At 41.9% G+C, this 26,761-nt stretch overlaps 2 protein-coding genes across 2 annotated transcripts in view; one reads left to right on the top strand and one right to left on the bottom strand.

Moving 5' to 3' along the window:
• Positions 1-26,761, top strand: part of LOC116844005 — a 493,975-nt gene that overhangs the window by 139,008 nt on the left and 328,206 nt on the right. The window lies entirely within an intron of this gene.
• LOC116844008 overlaps positions 5,912-26,761 on the bottom strand; it is a 189,148-nt gene continuing 168,298 nt past the window's right edge. Inside the window, exon 3 of the mRNA XM_032815047.1 lies at positions 5,912-6,236. Within this exon, the coding sequence (XP_032670938.1) occupies positions 6,172-6,236 (65 nt within the window). The 3' untranslated portion in view covers positions 5,912-6,171. The remainder of the gene's footprint in view (positions 6,237-26,761) is intronic.

The raw sequence follows: 26,761 nt of genomic DNA, 5'->3' as shown, positions 1-26,761 counted from the left end.
ACAGAACTTTTTCCTTCAGTTTGACGAGCTTTATTCCGCGTTGCGTCAGACATCCCGTCAGACACGCTCATAACCGTATGTCGCTGTTAGACGGCACCATCACCTTGTGCGGTGAAAATATCTCAGCACGTATTTGTTATGTTAATCGGGGCAGGGCATGCGTGGCTCTCTTTGCGTCCGAGACGAGCATGTCAGTCTCTCTTAAAGTGGAATGACGTAATAGCTCCAGAAGCATTTTTTTCCGCCTGCCGGGCCTCTTCTTCGCTCCGGATCACCGCAATAACAACTTGAGGATGCACACCGCGAAAGAGAGAGGGAGAGAGAGAGAAAGGGAGGAGGGGGAGAGACTGAGAGTCGACTTTCGTAGTGTTGAGCCGATGCTCGCGAAAGTTCGTTTCCCGGGCGCGGTTTAGGAGTCGTAAAATCAGTCGCGACGAGCCGACGAAAAAACGAGGGCCGAAAATCGCCACGGCGGGAGGAGAAGCCTTCCGCGTCCAGAAGTTTAGCGAAACGATGCGTCGCTCGATGACTGTAATTACCGACGAAGTTTAAGGCCGTTCCGAGAGAGCATACGGTGAAGCGTTCTCTTCGGCTGCAAGCAGGAAAAAAGCAAGCGTAGAGGGCGAGGCGAGGGTCGAATGATTCCTTTCGCGATAAAACGTAACGTTTCGTTGGCGCGTTCACGACGGCTCTGCAAGCAGCGAAAGCTCTGTAGACTTTGTTTTCGCTTTAGTACGGTGTGTGAGAACGCGTCTCGGAGCACCTTGCACGACTTCATCGACCGGAAAGTCGGAGTCGTTGCCGCGAAACGGTGCAATAAAGTCGTGGGCGGGTCGACGCTCTCGGGCGCGACGCCGCTGTTCCCGGCAAACATGAAGAACACTTCGGTAGTCGCGCTGCTAAAATTTAATCAAGCAGAAGCTCCCTTGATTGCCACGCCGAGGGGGCCCGCGGAAGCGCTCCCGGGAGATCGGAGCCGGCGACGACCCATTTGGTATTCCGACAAGAAATTGCTTCGGGAAAGTAGTATCCCTTAGTTGCGCGTGAGACTAAAACTGCAGGTTATCGGAGATAATTGATTAAAGTTTGATTGAATCCCCGTGAAGGGAGTGGGGAAAGAGAAGCGAAGTTCAGCCGAGAGGCAGAGAAAGACCTCGCTATACAATCCCGCAGAATCGTATTTCAGATAATTGCCTGAGCGAATGGTTTTACAAAGACGTGCATAACGTGAATAGAAATGCCGGCATAGTTCGTGTATATTACAGAGAAAATATTGTAGTAAAAATTGCACAACGATTTCCGTAACCTCTCAGAAATAGGTGGGTGCATGTAAATTTGGCAGCAACTTTACTAATCGCGCGATCTGTAAACGCCACATGAGTGATTCATGCGGCACTCATATTTATTACGTGGAGTGACGAGATAGAAATGCGAAAGAAATAGGAAGAAACTTGCTCTAAACAATAGATTATGTAAAATATAGTACGGAAATCTGAGTGTAACTTTCAGTAAATTTATTATTGCATCAATACAAAACAAAATTTACGTTATTATGTAATGTAAATTTAATGGTTGATTCAATATAATATATTTGCCTCATAAATATAATTAAAAGATTGTAGAGTTTCCATCATTGATTGTTTCACATTATGATAATCATGACTATCTATCTAGGCTTGGATCATATAAAAATTATGATCAAAATTATTATATGAAAATATTGCAACAAAAATTAAAATTATTTTTTATTATCGTTTTGTCTTTATATGTATATATTATAATTGCGAAAGCGCGTCTTTGCTTCCTTTTTTGGCAGCTGCTAAAAAAAATTGTCGAATATGAAGATCTCACTGAAATGTGAAGTTTGAATATGCGGTAATTAACGCTTTAAATGCGTTAATGATCCTCACGAGGCATTCCGATTAAATTGATCCGACAGTGCCGATCTCGAGCGAGCAACTTTTCGCCGAGAACTTATTAAGCGCGCCAGCCGTCGTAATTATTTCAGCGACATCCGGGAGTTATGCCTTCGCCCGTGGGCGCGATATGCGACGACTACGACGCCCGCGATCGGTGATCCCGTTCGCATATAATTGCACGGGAATAAGACAGCATCGTAAATAATTTTTGTACCGCTTTTTCGTCGTCGTATTAATTTGCGATTAATCTTCGAGGCGAAAGTCGAAGCAGCCACCGCGTCATCTTCGTCGTCACCGTCGTCGTCGTCGTCGTCGTCGAGCCCTACTTTAATTCGGACGTGTTAAAAGAATGCACGCTCGTAGCGACCGTGTTAATGTTCTGCCGGGGAGAACTACAAATGTAATGAACGCGCCGTGCGGCCGTAATTAAAGTAACGATCAACAACATTAATATTGTCATAAACGATGCGTGCTGAAACTCGTTTTCGGCCGCGCGAGATCAGATTGTGTTCCTGCTATTGCCATTGATTCCGCCCGAGTTATCGGCAGAAATGATACACATACTGACAGAAAGGTTTAGTAATAATAATATCAAGCCTAGAGAAACTTCTAAGAAAAATTTCTCGGTTATTAGAACAAAGGCATGTTTTGATAATCGTTAGAGAACAGATCAAACAATTACCGTCGTAAATCACTTTTTATAATTTGTTATTTTAACAAACATACATTGCCTGAGATAAAAATCACAATTTTTCTCGTCTAATTTAAGAAATACTTCGAATAAGTAGTATTTACTTGAGTACTTATTGAGAAAAAAATGTTTGGCATTTATAATTATGATCAGAGAAATAATTACTATAAATTATGTGGTCAAAAAAGCAATTTTCTAAAATTAAATTCTACTATAATGTTATCGATAATAAACTTGCATTTGAATGCATATTGCTATTACCATTTCGTGGAACCGAAAGCAATTCATTTTAGTTACACTGAAAAAATGGCTACCAATTATTACTAAATGTATTTCTAGAATTTTTAAAAGTGTAGTTCTAGAATTAGAATCTAAGTAAAAATTTGGTAACTAATATCAAATATGATAATAATAATAAAATATATAGTAGATTTGATGTACAAAGGATTTTTAATCACAGTCAAATGGATTAAGATTTTAATAATAGCTACCAAATATCTATTACCAGATACATCTGTTACAAATGTCAACAATAAAGATATTCTTCAAACAAGAATATTCTTTTTTCTGCGTATAAATGGTTTAAAGTAATTTAAATAGCACGATAAGATTTTTCGAATAAAATAAAAAAAATTAAAGTAAAAATTAAATAAACAGTTTTCATCTCGGGTACAGGCTTTAGTAATAGTTAATAAATATTTCACTTTCTGCCGCCAAAATTTGTTATTAAACTTCCAGAATCTAGTTTGACTTAAATATATAATTGAAGCGACTAAATCTCGGTCATGAGAACTATACATTTAAATTTTATATAACAAAATTATTTCCTAATTCACTTTATGTTTGGCTCACACTATTTGATTGAACTATTCAGCAACTGCTACGCAAATTTTGTCATCTGAAAAATTTTTCCTTCAATGCAGAATGAGATTTGCGTCGTGCGTGCACGCGGAACGCGCGCGGCCCAGACTTTAGTGGTAGTTAATAAATATTTCACTTTCTGCTGCCAAGATTTGTTATTAAACTTTCAGAATCTAGTTTGACTTAAATGTATAATTGAAGCGACTAAATCTCGGTCATGAGAACTATACATTTAAACTTTATATAACAAAATTATTTCCTAATTATCACTTTATGTTTGGCCCACACTATTTGATTGAAAAATTCAGCAACCGTTACACAAATGTTGTCTGAAATATCAATCTGAAAATGTCGATGTGGAAATGTCGATCTGAAAATGTCAATGTAAAAATTTCAGATGACAAAATGTCACCTGAAAAATCCTTCCTTCTGTGCAGAATGAGATTTGCGTCGTGCGTGCACGCGGAACGCGCGCGGCCCAGGCTTTAGTGGTAGTTAATAAATATTTCACTTTCTGCTGCCAAGATTTGTTATTAAACTTTCAGAATCTAGTTTGACTTAAATGTATAATTGAAGCGACTAAATCTCGATCATGAGAACTATACATTTAAATTTTATATAACAAAATTATTTCCTAATTATCACTTTATGTTTGGCCCACACTATTTGATTGAAAAATTCAGCAACCGTTACACAAATGTTGTCTGAAATATCAATCTGAAAATGTCGATGTGGAAATGTCGATCTGAAAATGTCAATGTAAAAATTTCAGATGACAAAATGTCACCTGAAAAATCCTTCCTTCTGTGCAGAATGAGATTTGCGTCGTGCGTGCACGCGGAACGCGCGCGGCCCAGACTTTAGTGGTAGTTAATAAATATTTCACTTTCTGCTGCCAAGATTTGTTATTAAACTTTCAGAATCTAGTTTGACTTAAATGTATAATTGAAGCGACTAAATCTCGGTCATGAGAACTATACATTTAAACTTTATATAACAAAATTATTTCCTAATTATCACTTTATGTTTGGCCCACACTATTTGATTGAAAAATTCAGCAACCGTTACACAAATGTTGTCTGAAATATCAATCTGAAAATGTCGATCTGAAAATGTCAATGTGAAAATTTCAGATGACAAAATGTCACCTGAAAAATCCTTCCTTCAGTGCAGAATGAGATTTGTGCGGCGTCGTGCGTGCACGCGGAACGCGCGCGGCCCATTATTATCCTTTTCTGCATAACTCCACGGCGTAACGGCGATATCTGAGCCGCGCGCGGCCGGCTCTCGCGGTTAGCGGCGCGCGGCGCACGTGGCGATAACGACGTGTCCGCGGGCGCGCTCGACGGTATTTACGGCACGCTTTGCATCGAATACGGTAGGACCGAGCGGGCGAGAGCGGGCGAGAACGCGGTGCATGTCCTGCCTTTCGATCGCGGGCCGATCGTTCCTCCGATTTTTTGCCGGCCGTAACGTCGGCCCGCGTAACGAACGGGAGCGACCGGCCAGCATCGACGAGGAGAACGTCGTTACAGTATGCGCGCGCGCGCGCGCGCGTTAGACACGCATGCGTACACGCGCGTGCTGCGCCGTCTCGCCGCGGCATTCCGCGCGAGAGCGTACGCACTCGTCGAGTCGCGCGAATCTCGCGCAGCGATCTTCACGGCGAGTGATGTCTGCCGCGGCTCGCGCTGCCCGCGGCTCCTCGTAATATCTACGATACGAGTTATCTAACGGTGTGGACGTACCGCGACTTACCGGGCGGTCCTTCGCGGGACGTTGCATGCGCGCGATTATTGTCGCGATAGCAACAATCCGCCAAAAACTTCCTGGCTGCGATCGACAGGTATAAGAGCGCGATACCTCGCGATCTGAACTTTATAGAGATCTGCGCGTTGAGTTCATACGCTGAGAGAAAAAAATATTCTGACAGATATTCATTTGGTGGGTACACTGCACTGAGAAGAGAAGATTGAGATAATGAGACTTTGTTTGTGAGAGAGAACGAAGAAAAAGAATGCGTACCTACGTTGTAAGTTTATTATGGTTCAGCTAGATATCTAAAACGCAAAAACAAAAGCAAAAATAAAAAAAATTTTATTCAGGAGAAGCGTCGCTATTGTCTGAACCAGATCAAATTTATTTATCATACATTTATTAGTTTTTTTTAATAAAATACCAACGATATTTTAAAGAGAAACTAAAGTTTTTCAATAGTGACGGTAAATCTATTCTCGGACTACTAAAATTGCATTGTAATCTTTACTACAATATTCTCTCCGTGTAAGCTGTGTGGAAAATCCTGCACGTGAGTCATTACGGACAGGTAGAGTGGGGAAAATTTTGCTTTCAATTTGCGCGCCAGTCTCTTTAATTATCGATCTTCAGTTTCTCTCTGAAGTACATCTGTTGAGAATGCAATTATCAATGCGGACGATCGGACAACACGGAAACGAAAATAATAAACGCGCGGTTTTGCAATCGGTGCATGCGTGCATTCCAACCTGCCCACGGTCTGACAAGTGGCAAGTCGCTACCGAAGTAGTTCAGTCCTACGGGCGAGCAAGAGCCGGAGATACGGAGGAAGGAGATCGTAGCGAGCGGGCGGGCACGCTAATGACGCATAATGATCGGTCGATGCGTGGGCAACGCACTGGCGATTTCGAAAGGGCGTACTGTGTGAAAGGGCCTGCATTCCACTTACGGGAACACATCTCGAAGATCTACTCGCGGAACTGTCGTCGATCGAAGAAAAGCTGTCATTCCTGCAATGAGAAAAAAATATTTAAAAATTAACAAATATTTCTTAGGGTTGACATATTTACCATTAACACACATATTTACTCAAATAAAAATTCTCTTCATCTAAATCGAGTATTGTTTACTCGGTTTAAGTAAACGAGTAGTAAACGAGTAGTATACGATAAGGAAAAAACATTCAAGTAATTGTAATAATCGTATAGTGAAAAGTCAATTTCTCACTTCAAGTGTAGTGAAATTTTGTGCAAGAGTAATTTTTGTCGCAATATTTCTCTCGTTTATGTAGATCGTCTTGACAAGAATAGCCGAGAATAAGCGTCAAGTGGGACGCGCGTGAATACCACTTACGAATGCGTTTTAAATTATTGTCGAGAGCGCAAGCATGTCGTCGACAGATCGAGATGCCATGATGAAACGTTTGTGCAATAGTTGTCGGATTGACGGCACGGATGCAATACAAATTCTTGCACTTAGTCATTACGGATACGACGTATCGTGTCATACCAATCATACCGGACGATTCACGACTGGATTCGAATGTCTGTTGTCGCAACGTTTTCGAAACAATCGTTGTCACTCGCCATTGATGCGCGCGCGATTGTTCTCATGAGTGAAAGAAGAATATCTTTTGCACGCGAAGACCACTCATTCTTCTATGAGTATTAATAACAATGTAAATGAACATCACGCAATACTTAACATTCTTATATAGATGGAACGACAAAATTAAGGGAACAAGATATTTTTAGATCAAATGAAGCAATAATATTTTGGAATTGATTTAGAGAGAATTGCGAAGTAAATATATTTGAATTTTATAGTGTAATTGAGTAATATATTTTTATTAAAACAATAAATTTATTTATAATTGATTTATAAATTTATAACGTAAATTATATATAATTATTTTTGGTCTCAATTAAAATTTTTTTTGTAGCAAAATGGTAGCGATAACGTGCATTGTTATTACCAATAACATTGATAATAATATCAATAACATTGATAATGTTATTATCAATAACATTGTAGCAGAATTTAATTAAAAATTTTATTTCCTTAACTATAATTTTATGATTATTTTTCAATGTAGTTACAAGTAGTCAACATTTTTTCTCAGTGTGTCTGCAATTCTTGCACAACTTGCTAATTTACATGATTTATGTTTATACAATAGTCCAATCAAGAGAATGAAAAAAAAATTAAACCTACTTTGCTAACTTAACTTTTACTGCATTGTAGAATTTAAGGTTTAACATAGAGCGAAAATTTTGACTCGAAATCGCTCAGAGAACCTGTCAGTATAAATTAGAGTCGCGAGAACTGGGACACTGTATAATTTCTGGAGATCTCAAGCCATCAAATATAGCCGGTAGTCCGATCATGACGTAAACATGACGCTCGAATCGCGATTAGGTCGCCGATTTCGTCCGGTGCGCGCCGTTGAAAGCGAAAGTGCCTCTCCGCTGCAAAGGGCATCCTGTTCTACCTGTATTTACGCCCACCGTCGTCCGCGCGTTGGCCGCGATCGTTTCGCGAAGTGTATCAGGCCCGCGAGAAGACCGGCTTTCCTCGCAGTCGCGGCCGGTCGGCGAAGCTCGCGACGATCGTTTGGAACGATTGTCTCGTGATTTATAGTCGCGACTCGGCGTGCGCATCGCGAACACACCGAGTGCGTTGGCGTGCGTTATCCTGTACGTATCCTTCGCAAAAACGAGCCTTCTCCTTCGGCACAGATGCGGGCAAGCGTCGAAGAGGCATTCGATCCGTTCACCCTCGCTTTTTCCCGCTTCCGGTCTCCCGCCGTCGATCAAAGCCTTCTCTCGAAAGCTCTCGCATAGAATATTCTTTAGGATCTAATTGGGATCCAGGTCGAATTCCTGAAATAGTTATGGATTCTGACTGGAAGTGTAATGTTTTAAACATACGATTCTAAGTGAAGAAATAAAAATTTTTTTAAATATTTTTTTCTGCTTTCTATTTTATGTTAGAATTGAACAAAATATACTGATTTCTAAATAATTCCTCTATTCTGTAAAATGCTCACAGTGTTTAAAAAATATTTTACTTTTTGATATTTTATTCTATTGAATACAATAATTGATATTTCTCTGCTTGATACCATAAAAGTATACTGAAAAAAGCGCGAGTTTTCCTAGTATTTCTATTTCGATTTTAGACAACGAACCCATATTTAGGACAAGAATAGGATTCCAAATTGGTATCGTAGCGGGATAATCTATTTTGGGATAAGAATAGGATTCCCAATTGATTCATAATTGGGATAATCTATTCTGGAACAAAATTGAGCATTCTGACTGGAATCTAACCTGCATTTGGGAAGATACTAAGAAACTTCTATGCTGGTTCTCCTCCATTATCTCGATCGGTAACCATGAAGACGAGCCCGGGAGTTTCCTCGATTGGCGTAATCGAAGCGGGCCCGTTTCGGAAGTCGTGCGGCGATCGGATCGGACGGTCCAATGATCGATCCAATTATCGATATACTTCCTCGAGGCGGTAGGTGAAAAAGGCGACCGGCTTCTGTCGTTCGATTCATCGCGGGAAACGGCGCGGGAGTCGTCGATCTTGCGGCGATCGGACAGGTTCGTCGGGCTCTCGCGTTTCGCCGCGGATGCGACACAGATCGCGAGAGGACGATAAATAATACTCGTTGGCCGCGGCATGATGACGACGGGGACGAGGACGTGGTCAGGTGGAAGTAATTGAACGATTCGGATGCGATATTCCGCCGCCGATTTATTCCCTTTCACTGTGGCGGGACTCGCCGTGAGTTTTCTCGCGGTCCGTATGACGTCGTTAAGCTGCGCACTCGGGGTTCGTTCTCGTCGTAGCTCTCAGTGCGCCGGTGGTATGCCGATCATATGCCGATCGGACCACCGTGGTAGCGCGCGCGTTCGCCCTCGGTGTGCCTCCCGATACGAGCCCCGCCGAGCACGTTCCACGCCATTGTTCGCCTCTCGCAATGGCGACTGTGTTTCCGGTTCGGGTAATCTCTCATTACGACCATAACGCGTTCGTCACGATAATCGCCCCGCTGCTGCAACTGTGCGCGGCTCTTGAGGAAGATAGAGACAGACAGATAGAGATAGAGAGAGAGAGAGAGAGAGGGGGGGGGAGGGAGGAGACAAGGACAGGGTGCAAACGTCGGTTATCGCGGTTTTTCCGCGAAACGGCGATCGATAAATGTACCGTTTCTCCGAGACGATACTCTTAAAGAGAAGATTCGAGAGCAATGACGTATGCATTCGCGTTGTTCATAAGTGTTGTCCTCGACCTGCCGCGGGAAACGCGCAACCCCTTGATGCACACGGCAAAACCTCATTCTGGTGTTAATTCGGTATATTTGCTTCATAAGTGTATTGAAAAATATTGTAAACTTTCTATCGTCGAGTGCTTTACATGTCTTTGCTTCAAGTCGTTTAAAGTTGTTGAGGTTAAAGTTTACATACATCAGTCTGTCGGGGAACGTTTACATCCCTTAAACAAATTTTCAAGTATATTCTCCTCAGTATATTTTACCGGAAGTCGGTTTATCCAATCAAATTTTTTATTAGTGTAGATATAACAACGAAATTACATGTAGATATAACAACGATTTTTATTGTTAAGGCTAGTCTTCGCGCTTGATCCCAATCACCATTCGCGAGTTAGAGTCTGTTCACTTGTTTCGTGATTTAATATAGTTGAAGTTACCGTAAAGTTTGCATACATTAATCTCTTGAATTTATATTTCTCAAATAAGTTTTTAAATATTTGTTTCTTAATGTATTTTATCAGAAGTTGGTTCATCCAATGAAACTTTTTATCTGTTCTTTTTCGAGGAAAACAATTTTTATAGTAAGGCTAACAGCTGATCAACCTCCACTCACGGATTAGTGTCGACTCACTTAGCTCACTGTCGAAGCGAGCTGCAACGCTGGCTCGCTCTCGGGCTACCTCCTGCAGTAGCCCCCAGAAAAAAGAGCACTCCGCCGCCCATGGCTCTATCGGGAGATCACTTTTCACGAGGGTACATTGTGTGAAAATGCGGAACGCATCGGGCCGCGTATTATCGAAGCGCCAGACACGCGCGCGCGCGGGAGCATCGAGCCGGCGAGTCGTCGACCTCCTTCCTCGTGGGAACGTTAATACCACTGCGCGCGCGCGCGCGCGCTCGCGGTGGATCATGGCAATCGGTTATCAAGCGTATACGTAGGCCGCGCACGTTGCTCCGTTTCTCTGTCCGCGCGGAAAGAAACCGATGCATATACTTAGGAGAGAGCGTCGCGGCCGCGTCTGTCCGCCGGCGTTGGATACCTCAGGGCGGCCGGCCGGCGTCAGCGGAGGTTGAGCGGAGCCCTTTTCCAGCGGTCGCGTATCATATCGTGTAAGACCGCGTGGAACCGACATCGCGGAGCCGCACGCATACCTGCGGATACACACCCGCACGAGATATCGTAATGACGCGCTGCGAGAGAGCAGCGCCGGCCGCTGATTGCAGCCGTGTGTTACAGTTATACTCGCCGGTAACTGGACGTCTCTCGTCTTCTTCTTCCTCATCCTCCTACTACACCACTCTTCTTCTTCTTCTTCTTCATCATCATCATCATCATCTTCTTCTTCTTCTTCTTCTTCTTCTTCCTCCTCATCCACGCCTGCGGTCGCGTGCATCTGCGCGTCGGGATTTTTCGCGCTCGCGCCCGCGCACCGGCGATTAGCCTCCTAATTGCGGCCGTAAGCGTTTATTAACCGCCGCACGGTGCCGCGTTTCCGTCGAATCCAAGACGCAGCCTTCGGACACGCGCGCGCGGAAATTGTTCATTCGCCATGTCGCGAAGGCGCGCGAAATCGGGACTGGCAAACTGGTTAATCGCTCGCTTGTCTTTTCCACCTCTCTCTCTCTCTCTCTTTCTCTCGTTATCGTCGTTACTATTCCATTTATAATGTTTCGTCGAGAAAGAGAAAGAGAGAGAGATAAATACAGTCCACGTTGTCGAGTCTACGCGAGGAGTTAATAGGAACGCGATATTTGAGCGGTGAATATTTTGCTTGAGATTTTCAACAAGAAGCGATGCGCAAAAATGAGCGAACGCGTTTGGCTCGCTCCTCAAATGTGAAAAAACACATAAAAAGATATTATTCTATTGTTAAGAAAAGCGATCACACTCAGTTTACTTTGCCTCTTTTAAGTACTGCTTATCTTCCACAAGGAATATTTTCTTGATAATAGTCTCCAAATTTAATCAGAAGTTTTAGAACAGCTCATTATCATATACTCAAAAGAAGAATTTATTATCTTTAGAATAATATTAGACTAAGAGAAAAATATCTAAAAAATAAAAATATTTCTTCGATGGATACTAATAATTTACTTAAATGGATACTTAAATCCCTATTCTTTCATTTAAACAAAATAAACAATTGTTTTTATGAAAAGCTAAGGAATTTTAAGAGGAAATGTGTATTCCGTTTTTTGAAAAAAATTTTGTATTTTATTATATAATTATATGCCAATATAATTACTAATAAAGTATTAATAAATATGTTATTAGTACTCATAGATAAAAATATTTTTTTTATTTCTTCGATATTTGTTTTGCGAATGTATATAAAATTTTATCAAAGAAGTTGACTCAACTCCATATAGTAAGTAAACTAAATTTTTCTTCTAATTTAATATTCTTGATTAGATTTAATATTCGCGATTAGAATGCAAAATTTACGAGGATTTAGAATATTTTGTAATTTTGAATCAATTTGATCCTATCATAGATTTGCGAATATATAAACTTATGAGATACTCGAAACAATTTACTTGGATGCAGTATGTGTTTTTCTGTGTCCGGGCTTCGTGTTAGCTTCATACACGGAAGATACGGAAAAAATCTCTATTAAAAGGTAAATATCTAATAAGGAATTTTATTTAAGGTGGTTTTTTCGCGTCTTTTCTGATCAGAATACTCCTTAAGAGTCACTGCTCGCCGTCGTCGTTGCTGTCGTATGTATCGTCAATAACGCGGTTCCATCAAGCGTATCCGTGAAACGTAACGAGCTACGAACGAGCGGCAGCGGCGGCTCGAGGGGTGCGTATTTGCGTAGCTCGCGGCCGACAGATATATCAAAGACGGCCATGAACAGCTTCGTGTCCAGACCGACAGACCGCGATTTCCCAACGAATAACATCAAGCTCCTTTTTTCCACCCGCTTCGTCGAATCGACTTTTCCCCTCCATTGACGATTCCGCGAAACAAACTCCTCCGGGGGCGAGAGGGGGCGTGCGGGATACGGGGGTAAAAACGCGACGCCACCCCGGCGGCGATTATCCGGAAAAGGAAACGCGGCGGGCCCCGCGGGCGGTTTTTCTGCCCCGGCCGATATCGCAATCAGTCCGCCGATAAATAACGGCGCGCTTAGCGTCAGCGCGTGCGCGCGGACGCGCGCACCGCTGACAAATTAACGGTGTTACGTCGAGTGGGCGAGCAACATGAATCGTATCAACGCGGCCGTATAACCGCCTCGATTAATAACGCTATCTCGGCCTAACAAGTAGCATGCGAGAGCCGCGTGTCGACACTCGCGAGCGCGTGTGCGCGCTCACGGTCCAGCGCGCGGACGATCCGTCGCCGTTAGGGTGAGAACACAGCGCGTTAGTCGCGGCCATGGGAAGAAATATTGTAGGAAACAGGCCTGTAAGAACTCTCCTTCTTGTTTCGATTGATATTTCATACGCTCGTAGTGATATCTCGAAGTGCACGCGGCCGTTGAAGTGATCGTTCTGCCGTGACACCGTGTATGTGAAGAGAATGTTATAATTTTTTGTGTAAACTTTTTCAATTTTACGTTGCGTTTCTCTAGTAGTGCGGGAGTAGATTGTCAGCCTTGTTGGAAGTGAATTTCGCTGGAAACACAGCAGATTCTTTAAGGGATAAGATTCAGAAAGCCGAAAAATAGCACTATTCCGCTCAAGATGAATTACTTAAGAAAAAGCACGCGAACAACATACACCTGAGGCCATATAGCCCCGGCGTATTCCCCTCCTCTATTTATTTTTCTATGAACGCACGGAGAGCGCTCAAATGGTCGATAAGTAATAATGAGAATTCATCGGGGAGGAGAGGGAAGGAAATGAGTTATGCCAGACCAGATCTGCGAACTCATCGAGTTCCCTTCCTGTGATAACTCGCGCGCTCTCTTATCACGACTCACGTTGTCCGTTCTGTCAGATCGCGTGGAACGAACGGGCTCCGCCTGCCCAAGTGTGGGGCATTTTTCTGGCTACCTGGTGGCGCTAATTAATGTTCGGCCGCGCGACTTCCGCTTTCTTTCGCTTGTCGCTCATTTGTATCGCGCGTATCAAAATTTCGCTTTGCCGTTTAGTCGCGCTGTCGATCGCGTGCAGCCGTCGCGAGACGACTTTGTGATACTACATCACGCATAATAGGTCCTCAGTCTCTCGTGTCCGTCGACTGTCCGCGTATACCTTGACTCTGCGCGCTGCCTATCACTCCTGAGAATTGTCACGATTTATCAGGGACACATTGTATGTCGAATGAGGGAACAGAAGCTCGCCCACGGTTACCCGCGGCAAAAATCATTTCGCCTTTAATAACGCGTGCCGCTTGATTCAAGACGGCGATATTCCGCGCGTATAACTAGAACCGGCGTATCAGTTGCTGCTTTTTGCGTATAATACAGTTACATCAGACACGGCGCGATAAACGCGCGTACGAATAATGGAATTCACAATGGGCATGCTAGATCGTTACGAAATACAATGGATCGTGCGTATTATTTGCGAAACGTATTATTAATGCTTCCAATCGATATAATAGAGTAACTCATATCAGACTTTATTTAATTCTCTTCCTATAGTTTACGTAATAAATTAGGTAACAATGAGCAACGCGAGTGGCGTACTGGCCGCGAAAGCGTTCTAATCGCGTGATTAAACATAATAGATTGTGCGTTAGCGAGTGTACGTTTTTAACGTCTCTTTCGTCGTTCTTTTCAATTTTCCGCGTGAGATAGACTTGTGTCGGGACTCGTAATCTCTAAGTGAGAAACGTAACTTCGCAGAGAGAGAGAGAGAGAGAGAGAGAGAGAGAGAGAGAGAGAGAGAGAGAGCGCAGCCTCGCAGCGCTTATTGTCTGACCGTACAAGGAGTATTCTCGTCGCGCCGCGCTACAAAGGTTCTTTTCGTTTAGTCGCGTTATTGATGGCGCGCCGTCGTAAAATTATTTTATGACAGTGCACAATATATAACGGTCTTCTATTTTTGGAATCTCTCCTCTTCGTGCGAAACCAATCTCTATGCGACTACTCGTGTGGAATAGCCGTGCGTTAACAACAGAGCCAACGCACGGCCGATTTGCACTGAGAGAAGAAGTTTTGTCAATTTTACAAAATACCAGTACCTGCGAAAAATAATTCGTTGATATGGGACATAACCCATTAGTGGGAACAAATGATTTGTTATTTTCAATTTGCTGCTCTGAGTAACACTTCTGCAATAGAGACATAACTGACTTAATTTGAATAGACGAGAACAAATATGATTTGTATCATAGGCAATGTATTTTTTTTTGAAAAATTAAGAATGATGAGAAATAATTTGCGATAGTAACTGCTCAATCTGTAACGATCATCAAATAATAAACGTGTCTTGCTTTCTGGTAACCAAGAAATTCTTCTCAGTGTTTTGTCATTCAGTTGTGGATGGCGGACGATTACCGCACTGTAAAAAATGTTGTGTTAAATTTAACACACTTTACATGTCCCAATCTATCCACTCTAATTTTTGTGTTAATTTAACACAAGTGTGTAAACAAATAACACAAATAATATGTCGAAAGTTAACGCAAAAATGTAACACTTTTAGCACTATCATGTTATTTAAATACTTAGAAGCAGTGAATACACCTTGTATATTATAAAAACTGTGGCCATGAGAACTGTAGATGGGTATATAATAACAACAACTTTTAATGCCATATTTATCTCACTTAAAATCACATAAATTTTTTTCTCTAATTATAAAATATGTGAGTGTAGCAACCATAGTAGTTTTCTCCGTACATCCTATGAAATGCGACCTGTTTTGCTTCCGACTTGCTTTAATAAAAGTCGAAGTTTTTACATTTTTATTCGTAGATTTATCTTCAAGTTGAGAGGAAGTTGCTCGCGACTTTTATCGGAAAATCATACATGAAATTTATTGGTATGTTGGTACTGCGAAATTCATCGATAACAAAGTGCGATGACAATGGCCCTTATCGGAAACGGGATAGCCCCAGCTTCCGAATGCAATTTGTTTCACGTCGCTACGACTTTTCTATGCGGAGAAATTGACGAGCGGCGAATCGTCAAACGAGGCCCGACGTTCGTTGCAATGTTGCGCGCGGCTCGGAGAAGCCCGAGGTGTGAAGTTAGCGGCGCGAGCGTGCTACAATGTTTGCGCACGTGCCACCGCAGGACCGCGCGCTGCCTGCAAAAAAGTCCAAATCTTTAAACATTCATATCTCAGCGAAAAATCGACGTAGGAACCTGATTCAAACGACGTTTTTTTCGGCATCTCACGCAGCACGCCTTCGTACTCGTTGCGTGTGCTCTTATCATGACACACGTTTATATGTACGATTACGATGTATAGGTGCGATTTATTATTATACACTTGGCTGCAAAACGGTTTAGACACAATGAGATTGCGGTCTTATCAAATTGTCAAAATAAGGCCCATACTTTTGATAATTATAATTACCAACTAGCTTGCATTAATTATATTATTCATTATTATCGTTATATGATTATCATATTATTATCGTACTATAATTTATATTTTGAATTATATTAGTACTGTCTAAGTCCATCAGTAATAACTCGCAATTTTGACAGTTTGGTGGTGAGCTTCCAGCTTCACTGTGTCTAAGTCGTTTTATAATCAATTATACAGAACTGTTGGAATATTATATATTCAAAAACGAAAATAGAAAGTGTCAGAAATTTTCACCATACAAAGTATGAAATTTCGTGCTTTGTTCAAGAATATTTTGCGTAGAAATTTTTCCTCGCAATCGAGTTCTCATTCGACTGTAGTCCATTGTTGAATCAATACTGTCGGTTCTCAGTACGACGAGGCGATATCGAAAGTTCTACACGCGATCTTGACCGTAAAATTCTGTATAAGCAATTAAAACTTACAGGAGAAGTGTATGTCGCGGCCAGCTTCGCGTCCGTACACCCGTTGGTCGCGTTAATTAGTCCAGTATTATTTATGATGTGTAGTCACCGCTAGTCCTCTTACGATCGCAGCTAATCGTCTTGTGGGAATATTACAAGAATATTACAAGAAATTACTTCGCCTTTAATACCCGGAACATCAGCCTTCATACTATTAATATGCTTATATAACTCGGCTTATATGGCTCGTGCAACTTATTATCACCACAATTGCACGATCAACGCGCGTAAGAGCGCAAGAGTGGCGAAGTACTCGGAAAATTGCCATAATCTCATCGTAATAACCCACCCTGGGATTATAATTCGCTATCATAAATACCATATGTCGGCTTGAACGCGCTAAAGCGAGTCTTTTCGCGAGTCTTTCCGCGTCAATCCGCGCGCTATCGGCGAGTTCTCTCACTTTTAGGGATTGTCTATGCGGTCACGGTCGTATTTTAAAGTCGTAGTACTAATTGATGAATCGATCAATCATGCATACAGTAAAAAATTTTATGTTAAATTCAATATATTTCACATGTCTCAGAAAGCCCACTCAAATTTTCATGTTAATTTAACACAAAATATGTTTTAAAAAACACAAATATTAGCGCAAATATTATTTTGATTTAATTTTAAATTCATGTAAAATTAATATATTTAGAATGTCAAATGTATATAATATTAAAAAAAACGTTATTTTTACACTGACAAGAATATTTGAATTAACATTTTTTATTACATTGATTTAAAAAAATGTGTTGCCTATGATTTTATCTACAATTTTCTTAATTATATGGCTATTATCTATTTTATTCGCGAAAAATTCGTGAAAAATGAAAAGTTTCATTGACGAATTCAATGAAAGTTTTCACTCTTAAGGAATTTACGCGAAGGAAATGGACACATGTTCGATCGATTCACAGGTCAGTGCTACGACTTGAAGACTGTATCATGCAAACTGTGACTGTATCGTAGACGATCCTGCACAGATCATCGCTTCGTGCGATTCACGTGGCGGTGTACCTCTGCCTCTTTCCCCTCGGCCGCGAGGCCGAACTGTGCTCGCCCGCGTCAAAGATCCGCCGCAATTTGTAAAACAGCTATCGTAGCAGTCTCATCGCATTCGCATTCGCAAAGCACTGGCACTTATTGTCCGACCTTACTCACGGAGTATCTCCTTCGCCGCCGTCGCCGCCAAACAAAGCCTGCCTTTGTTTAGCCGCGTTATTGATTGCACACCGTCATAACAGCATTTTTAGCCCGCGTGCCTCTCGGCGCCACTCGGTGTGTCCTTTTCTCCTCGGCCACCACAAAGCCGGTCCTCCTCCCTCGCGTGCGAGCGGAAATCGTTACGTAAGGGGACATTCTTCCAGCTGCTTTATTCGTCGAGTGTCGTCGTTCGAGCTGGGTGATAAACGCGTGTCGCGGGGGTCATCCGCGGGTTGTGAGGTTTCTTCTTCTCTCTCTCTTTCGCGCGCGCGCGCGGAGCTCGTGCGAAATTCCGAGTTCCGATTCAAAACTTGCACTCACGACGGAAAGTCACATTCGAGCCGAGAAAGTTTTTCAGCGCGCCTTAAGAGCATTATGTAAATAAGTGATACTTCATAAATTATCACGCGAGGAAACGGCTTTGGAAAGAGAAACTGATTGAATCTGGGATCTAATTCGATTATAGCCGACTCTCCCTGGAGATCGACCAATCTCCTCCAGACAATTAACTGTAATAAACATATGACTGTTCTAATTAGATCGGTGTATTAGAGTGATAAATGGGGATTTTCTTTATTTTGTCGCTGTATAATGAGAAGATTAATGACGCCGGTGATATAATTAATCAACGCCGTATGCAGCCTCGCTTTATCATAACACGTCTCGATACACCGCGGAAGTGATACAACTTTTTCGGGTGTTCACGTCGCGCGAAATGTTCAGCCGATGATTAATGCATTGAAATTAGAAAAGCGCGGAAGCACCATTCGCTGCATTGAAACTTGATGCGTCGAATGTGAGCGATAGAAATCGCGTGCGTCTGATGTAGAATCCCGATGTAGCCTCACAGAATTTTAAATATCAAGTACTCGTCCTTGATTTGATCGATGAAAAAAAAAATCAGATGCAAGAGCAGGCAGGTCGTTCGTCCATAATACTCTTACCTGTATGTGCTTCTGTCCGCTCCTCTGGATTTTCAAGGATGTCGAAACGCGCAAGATATGTGTCCGCCGAATCAGGAAGCTCTCTCTTGAAGAACATTTACTTAAAGGCGACTCCGGCGCACGTGCCCTTTCGTCATACGTACGATGATGTATCGCTGGGTCAGCGATCGTACGTTTCCTTCACGCAACGGTTGCCGACCCGCAGTCACTCGCCCCGGCAGTTTCAGATTTCGCAAGCGAATCGAGCGTTTGCCCGGCCGCGGTTCTCAGGTATGCGATAACACGCCGCTCGGCATTTGCGTGTCACGTAGTAATGCCGTGAGTGCAGGCAAAGGGGGAAAGGCCCTCCGGCTAATCGAAGATTAGCTCGCGATCGACACGAGATCAGGAAAGTGATCGATGGAAATCGTGAACGCGCCACTCGGTGCGCGCGCGCCGGTCGGTCTCGTTGCTCGGAGAGGTATGTACCTGCCAACTGTATCGAGAGCGGTGAACGCCGCGGCAGGCTCTTTGGTAATTGGTGACACAACTAAGAAGCATGCTGTCTCTACTGCCGTGTCGTAGGAAACTTCACGTTTAATTAACATTCGTTGCGCCGAGTGGAAAATGTAGCAGAATGTAGTCAACTCGAGTCGAAATTTTGATCTGGCTTCAATATTCCATTTAATTACTTTGACACTTGGAAGTTTACATCAACCTCTTTGATTCTATTTAACCTATTAACTTTGCCAAGAGGTCTTCTTTAGAAACCACAAGTGGCATTTTGTGCGTTTGCTGCCATTTTCACGTGCTAAGTGGGACTTTAGCGTAATAAACATACACTGATCCTTCAGAATACACAGATATTCGAAGGTTTAGATGGAAGATAAAATACCGATTAAATAAAAAATTTTATTAATTTTTTATTGGATATTTTCTCTCAGTGTGTTACTGGTAAAAAACTATAGTGGATATCGTTACGGTAAATAGTCTATAGAAGACGTCTGCGCGATTTCTAACTGAAATGTAGTTTTGTGACATTTCTAATTAAAGATGTAACATGACATTACGCGGAAAGCAGTTAGTTCGCTTCACGTGAATACGTAAAAGAATAACGTGTATTTACTCGGAAGAACGCACACAAAGAAATCGATCACGCTGTCGGACACGGGAGGATGCAGATTCTGTCGTTTCCATCGACTTGGTTTTTCCGAAGGAAGCAGAAAATTCTCTCAGAAAAGTAAGGAATGATTTTTTGTCGTTGTAATTGCGAAAAGAGAGAGAGAGAAGGAGAAAGAAAAAGGGAGTAGAGTAGAGTAGAGTAGAGTTTATTAATGCCCTGAAGTATAAAAACCCCCTCGAGCTTACAGATATCTCAGTAAATGTTTGACAGCTAGTGGAACGCAATTAACATAGCAAACTACAAAGATTATTAAATAAGAAAAAAAAATTTTACAAAAAAAATCAATGTAAAGATATCGTGAGCAAACAAAAAATTGTTGTAGTCTACAATATATGCCACAATAATTACAAAGAAAACGGAAAGAACTCTTTACTAGGCTCGGGTTCAGCAATGTATATATTAAGCTATGTTTAAGATTAATAAATGTATAGATTAAGCTATATATAAGAATGATTCATTTTGAAATAGATTAGACTAACATTAAAGGTTAAAATAATAGAACGTGATTACGCATGCAAGGGAGAGAGAGAGGGAGAGAGAGAGAGAGGTTGTGTGTGTTACCGGTGATGGAAACTGATAACCGGTCTGCGTATTTTTGTTCCCGCAGGAATTAATTAAGTATTTGATTTGCGATTATGAGCGACACATTCTTTTTTCGCGCTGTGCCAGATTCGATCGAACCAGACATGCTTCATGCGGTCCAAAAAGACGAAAAAAGAAGGAAAACTCTCGTTCGACACGTAAGACATATCGGATAAACATACATTTTTATCGTAAGATTTAATTGCGCGTTATCTCCTGCCACATAATCGACGCGGTTTCGTAACGAGCTCGTCGAGCACTACGCGCACTACTATGTAGTAGATCGGCTACACGTGTTAGCAGCTGTCATCCGTCGAAGCCATTAAAGTACTCGATCGCGCGACTCGACGGCGACGTTAATCGTCGCCCGTTGCATTCCGATCGAGATAACGCTGCTAGAGATCGTGACGCGAATCACCTTGGGCAGTCTCATGTGTCGTCCTGAGATATCTCTCTCGCGTAATGCGCGAAGTCCCCGAAGTCGCCGAAGTAATTGAATTTCCGTAAAGGCTCTGTGGAGCTCGGAGCAGCAACGGTGTCTCGACGTTTGCTCGGGCGACTTGAGAAGTTTGCACACGCGCAAAGTGCATCGGCCGCTGCATCGCGACGGACAACACAAATGACCGAGTCGGCCACTTGTGTCCACACGATCGGGCAGGACGCGGCAGGGTCGCGGGAAACGCCATCTCGTTTCCCTTCCACCTGCAGCCAAAAAGGGGAAACGACAAAACGTGTCGGCTCGTAACACGCGCTCGCCTTCTACGGGTTGCAAGACGCAATGAGCCGCATCTCCCCGATCACTCCATGCAAAACAGTATATGAGCAGTTTTATGGTTAATTGTCATTACTGTCAGCTGTGGGAATAGATGTCGAACAAATGAACCCGAACGTAATACACTAAACGGTACCATCCGCCTTTGGAATAAGTTTGATTATTATCCTTCTATAAAAGTTTAAGTATTCGCATCAGCGACCACGTCTTATTTACCATCTTCTCTTAGTTGGTTGCATACCTGACAGCTTTGTTTAAAGAATATAAAAATTATTTAAAAAGAAAGAGAGAGAGAGAGAGAGAGAGAGAGAGAGAGAGAGAGAGAGAGAGAGATGTGCTATTGAGGGAAATTATTCGATAAGAAATTAACAAACGGATATTTCCGATAAAATACCGATGAGTTTTTGTATCCGATCAGACAATATCGGATGAAAAATATCGGTTCATAATTTTTTGATGGGTTTATTTAATGAAATACCATTATGATCGTAAATATTCGATTAAATTTAATCGAATATAAAAATTCATCGGTATTTTGATCGGAAATTCCGATCCGTTTGTTCATTTTTTATCGGATAATTTTTCTCAGTCTGCGTAGAGTAAAACTAATTTTTCCTTCGGTAGATTTTTATAATATTCTTATAAAGAAAATAAATTCTTCTTTTGAATACATTATAATGAGCTCTTCCCAAGTTTATGATAAGTATAGTTTCTATACTATGATCAATATTGGTATTCTTTGTTGAAGATAGCTGTTATTTAAAAGAGAGTAATCTAAATAATAATTTTTTTTTATTATCAGAATGATATATTTTTCTGTGTGTAGTTTCTTATGACCAATAAGATTCTAATTATTAATAATCTGTATTACTAATAGATATTAAAATGTTACTTCTAGGATAAATTTTATTGGAACCACTTTTTTATTTAATTTTAGTTAAATTTTACTCAGTTTTTAAAGGATTATCTCGAATACAAAATCCATCTCCTACAGCGCAACTCCGTGCTAGGACCAAGAATCACTCACCTGTGTGGGACAAAAATTTATATATATATAGTGCGAGATAAATATAACATAAATATCTAAAAAATATCTTAAAAATCACCTTCCACATCAAGACATCATTAAAAATTTCTGAACAGCGCAATTCCGTTGCTAAGACCAAGGATCAGCTACCTGTGTGGGAGATAATTTTCAAACAAAAAAATACTTAAAATCACACACTCGTATTAAACACTTCAAAATATCATAAAAAGTACATTTCCCACATCAAAAAATTAACAGCTTTTCTAGCGAGACACATGCTCCATTTTCGGAGGTACGGTGGGGGAAGACTTTTTACTCAAAAATTCACAAAACTCATAAGAAAAATAACACAAAACGCCACTATTATATGTAAAAAATGTCAAAGATTTTGTACGGGCCGAGTACGGCGAGCGGCCGATGCTCGTGGGCGCCTGCCTTTCGGCGCTGGAACGCGGCCGTCACTCGCGGTTAAAATTTGACTCGCTGCCTATATAAGTCGCCGCGCGTGACGGCTCGAGGCCTTTAAACGCGCGTTGTACGTTAGGTCACTGCCTTTATAGTGTCCACCCGCGACACATGGGGCTGCCTTGTAAAGAGGTATTTTGATAATCCCACAGCTGTTGCCTTCTACTCAATATAATCCCGGTTGGGCTGAAAGGAGGATCCGTGAGATCTGTCTGGATTACGCTGCGTCCTCCACTGGAGGATGCTTTCATCTGTGATATCTCGAGCAATACAGATATTGCGCGCCGTTCTGCAGAACGTAGTTTCTGTCGCGATTATAAATGCAAACAGTTCAAAAAGCAGCCAATATATATCAAGGAGAGTGGCGAGCTGGACGAAGATGCGATAATGAGAACGATAGATTCTCATTATAATGGCTATTGTGATCGGAAAAGTAGACATATTTATTCTTTGTGGTCTGTCCTTCAATTTCTGATCTCTGGAGAAGCCGACTATTACTGGAAAGCGACTGATGGTATTGGTAGTTTTTACCCTATCCTTAAAAGTGATAGCATTGCTAATAACATTTGCAGACTGATTAGAGGAGAGTGTATTAAGTTCACATATCTTAAAAAGTTAAAGATAAACGACATTCTACAATTGTATCGCGGCAGAGACTAAGTCCTATGTGGAAGCGTGGCTCGCGTGAGAAGAGTCGCGTGAGCGACGAAGACTGTCTTGTATAGACTTAGAAGCGAGCGTAGCTCGCGTAAATATGCCGCAAGCGCGGCAGAGACTAAGGCCGGTATTCATAGTCGAATTTTATTTCAAGACCGTCTTAAGTAATGTCTTAAGATGCGAATACGGCTCTGTGATTGGTTCATGACATCTTAAAACAATACTTAAGATGATCTTAAATCGATCGAACTATGAAATAAATAATGTCCCTTTATCAACGTACGAACTATGCTTCTCACCTCTTGCTCTGATCCTCCATAAAATGCAACAGCGCCGTCATCTTCGTCAGAAACTTTCATACTATCCAGAAACCTTAATATAGTCAAGTTATTCAAGACAGGAGAAAATCCCAAACCCGCAACATATGAAACTCAAGTAATCAAAACTTCTGCAACATCCTTGTGATTCCCTTTGACAAGGCCTGTTAGCATCCTGTCAGCTAGAAATCCATTTATGGCAATAAAATGGTTTCTGTTTAAGTTATTGTTGCTTCCATACCATGAATGGTTGACGAATAAATAGCGTTAAATTCATCGACGAAGAGATAAACTTTTTGCTATGGTGCGAGTGCAAATATTTAGCCAACTTTTTCAGATCACTTTTGACTCTGTCCATTGATTTCTCTTCATACTTTATATAATCACACTATTCTTGACAATGAAGCTGAGCTGATGTATTCGTTGATGTACACTCTAGGTACAATTTCTGACTGTGTCTCAAGTAAATATGTTCCTGGTAAGCTTGATGCACCAGATTTCTGTAATGATCAACTGTATCATCAAAACATTTCAGCCAACCGCACTTGAAGTCAACGCGGTATTACTCCACAAATATTTAGCGAAGTTTTTGAAAGGATTTAAATTAGGATTTAAATTAAACCATTTCTATGCATTGTTTTTTTGAAATCTTTGATATTTTTTACATATAATAATGAAGTTTTTGTGTTATTTTCCTTAGGAATTTTGTGAAGTTTTGAGTAAAAAATCTTTCCCCACCGTACCTTCGATGATAGAGCATGTGTCTCGCTAGAAAAGTTGTTAATTTTTTGGCGTAGGAGGTATATTTTTTTATTTACTTGATAATCCTTTAAAAAATGAGTAAAATTTAACTAATTAAAATTAGATAAAGAAGTAGTTCCCACAAAGTTTGTCCTAGAAGTGACATTTTAATATCTACTATTACTAATGAAATCCTGATTGCCACGCTGCATTACACAACTTATCAGAAACCGATAACATAAGCTGGTACATACTAGATAAGTGATTGGCATCAAACTGATCAAAACCACGAGATAAATTTCTAGTCGGGAGATCAAGTAGTGACTCCATTTACGCTTGAAATATATCTTCCTCCGCTTCGCCAGCCGTCTTGGCTGGGAGCAAATTTAATTGTCAATTTATAAGACTTCGAGAAGACTTCGAGAAGACTTCGAGAAGACTCTTGAACTTTTCACGAAAGGAACACGCAATCGTCGTTTCGACAGAAGATTATGGTAAAGAGGTAACTGCTTAATGTCGCCAGCCGAAAAGTCGGCCTTGAGATTTCGTGAGCGGCGAGAAAGTGTTTTACTTTAGGGGAAGAGAGAGTGAGTGAGTGAGTGAAAGAAAGAGGGAGACTCTCGTTCACGGGATGCTTGCGTTGCTTAATTCTAATGATTCCCATTGACCTGCTGTATATAGTCGTAATTCCTATTCATGCGCCGCGCGTACGCCGCGTATATAATAGCCGAGCTCATGAATGAAGCAAACAATTCGAGGGTGGGCGTGCGTCGTCCCGGAGAAGAAAGGGAGAGGCGCGCGGTTTGGCCTTTTCGAGGGCCGGGACGATCGGTAATTCGTATGTACACGAGGACGCTAAACAATGGGCGGATAATCGAGTGCGCACATGTTCGGTCCGGGTGCAACTGTGCGGCGGGATCGATATTTGTTCGATTCGACGAAGCGATGCGTGCAAAGCGCGCGCCCTCGCGCTTACATCATGAGAAGGGAAAATTACTTAACGACTTTAATTATGGAGAGGAAGAGAAAAAAGGGACAGCGCGATTCCGGGAACGTGGCGCGATCCGTTCGGTGATAACGTTGCCGGCGCATAACGATCGCTTTGCGCAACAATGGATGAGTGTTGCACTCTTGCACCGCGCGGCTCATTGTCGCCCGATCAAGCTACCACATGCGAGCGAAATACGGCGCAAAGAGCGCGAGTGGCGCGTTCGCCGACAGGACAAAGATTGTTTATCGAGCGCGCAGCGGTTAATGGGCTTGTCTGAATGGAGCGAGATTGGCATGCAGCCGTCGAGGGGAAAAGATAGTACGCGCGGAGAAGTAATGCGGCATAGATGCGCGGATAGAGTATAAACAGGCGTGTTATCTTCGTCGGAAGAAGTCCAGTGGAAAATTCACACTGGAGATTTCTCATCGGAATTGACTGGTTCAGTGATTACTTTACTTTCCGTGTTGAAAATTGTCTGAAACTTGTTTGGGAATTCCCTCAAAATAATTGTGGGCTCCGGTTAGAGGTATAATGTTTCAAACCCATGCGATTCTCTTGGTGGGAAACCTAAAGTTTTCTCTACATTCTGTCTGGTTTTCATTTTACATTAGAATTGAGCAAAACGTATGTGGATTTTGCAAGTAATTTCATTATTCAAAATAATTATGGACTTCAAATAATTTTATTATTTAAAATAATTATGGGCTCCAGTTAGAAATGTAATGCTTCAAACCTGTGCGATTCTCTTGGTGGGAAACCCAAAGTTTTTCTCGTCTGGTCCTGTCTGGTTTTCATTTTACATTAGAACTGAGCAATTTGTAGACTTTGCAAGTAATTTCATTATTCAAAATAATTATGGATTCAGATTAAAAATGTAATACTTGAACCTATTCTGATCGGAATCTGTTCTGCATCTGGAAGAATTTTGAGAAATTGGTAAGCGGGCGTCGCGAGGAAGTCAGTGATCCTTGAACAGGAGGGAGAATCGGCACACGCACTGAACAGATGATAGGCGTCGGGACACGCGCGTATGCACACGAGCACCGAAAACCCCCATTCGATGGTCAGCACAGGCTGACTCGTTTGTGCGTATATCCGTGTCTATTCTTGTATACCTCTATATCTAGTCACATGTCTAGCACGTCGAGCACGGCGGCTGTCGCTCGAGCGTTGCTTCTCGATAGGCAATGTTTTTTTTCTATGCGCCCCCGTGCGCCGCACGCGTGCGCGAGTGTACGCGGCTGAATAACCGGAGTAAGAGATAAAAGCAATGCGGCTATGGAATTGGTGGGCGGAGCGAAGAGACAATGCTTGTTATGCATTGTTCGAGCCGAGTGCGCCGAGTGTGTACGGCGGAGACCGGTGCATCGGTAGGAACAGCGAAGGAGAGGGAGAAAAGAGAGAGAGAGAGAGAGAGAGAGAGAGAGAGAGAGAGAGAGAGAGAG

Source organism: Odontomachus brunneus, unplaced genomic scaffold, assembly GCF_010583005.1.
Source record: "Odontomachus brunneus isolate Ranch 3 - 2012 unplaced genomic scaffold, Obru_v1 Obru_scaffold_038, whole genome shotgun sequence".
NCBI lineage: Eukaryota > Metazoa > Arthropoda > Insecta > Hymenoptera > Formicidae > Odontomachus > Odontomachus brunneus.
This window is presented reverse-complemented; position numbering and strand designations above follow the sequence as displayed.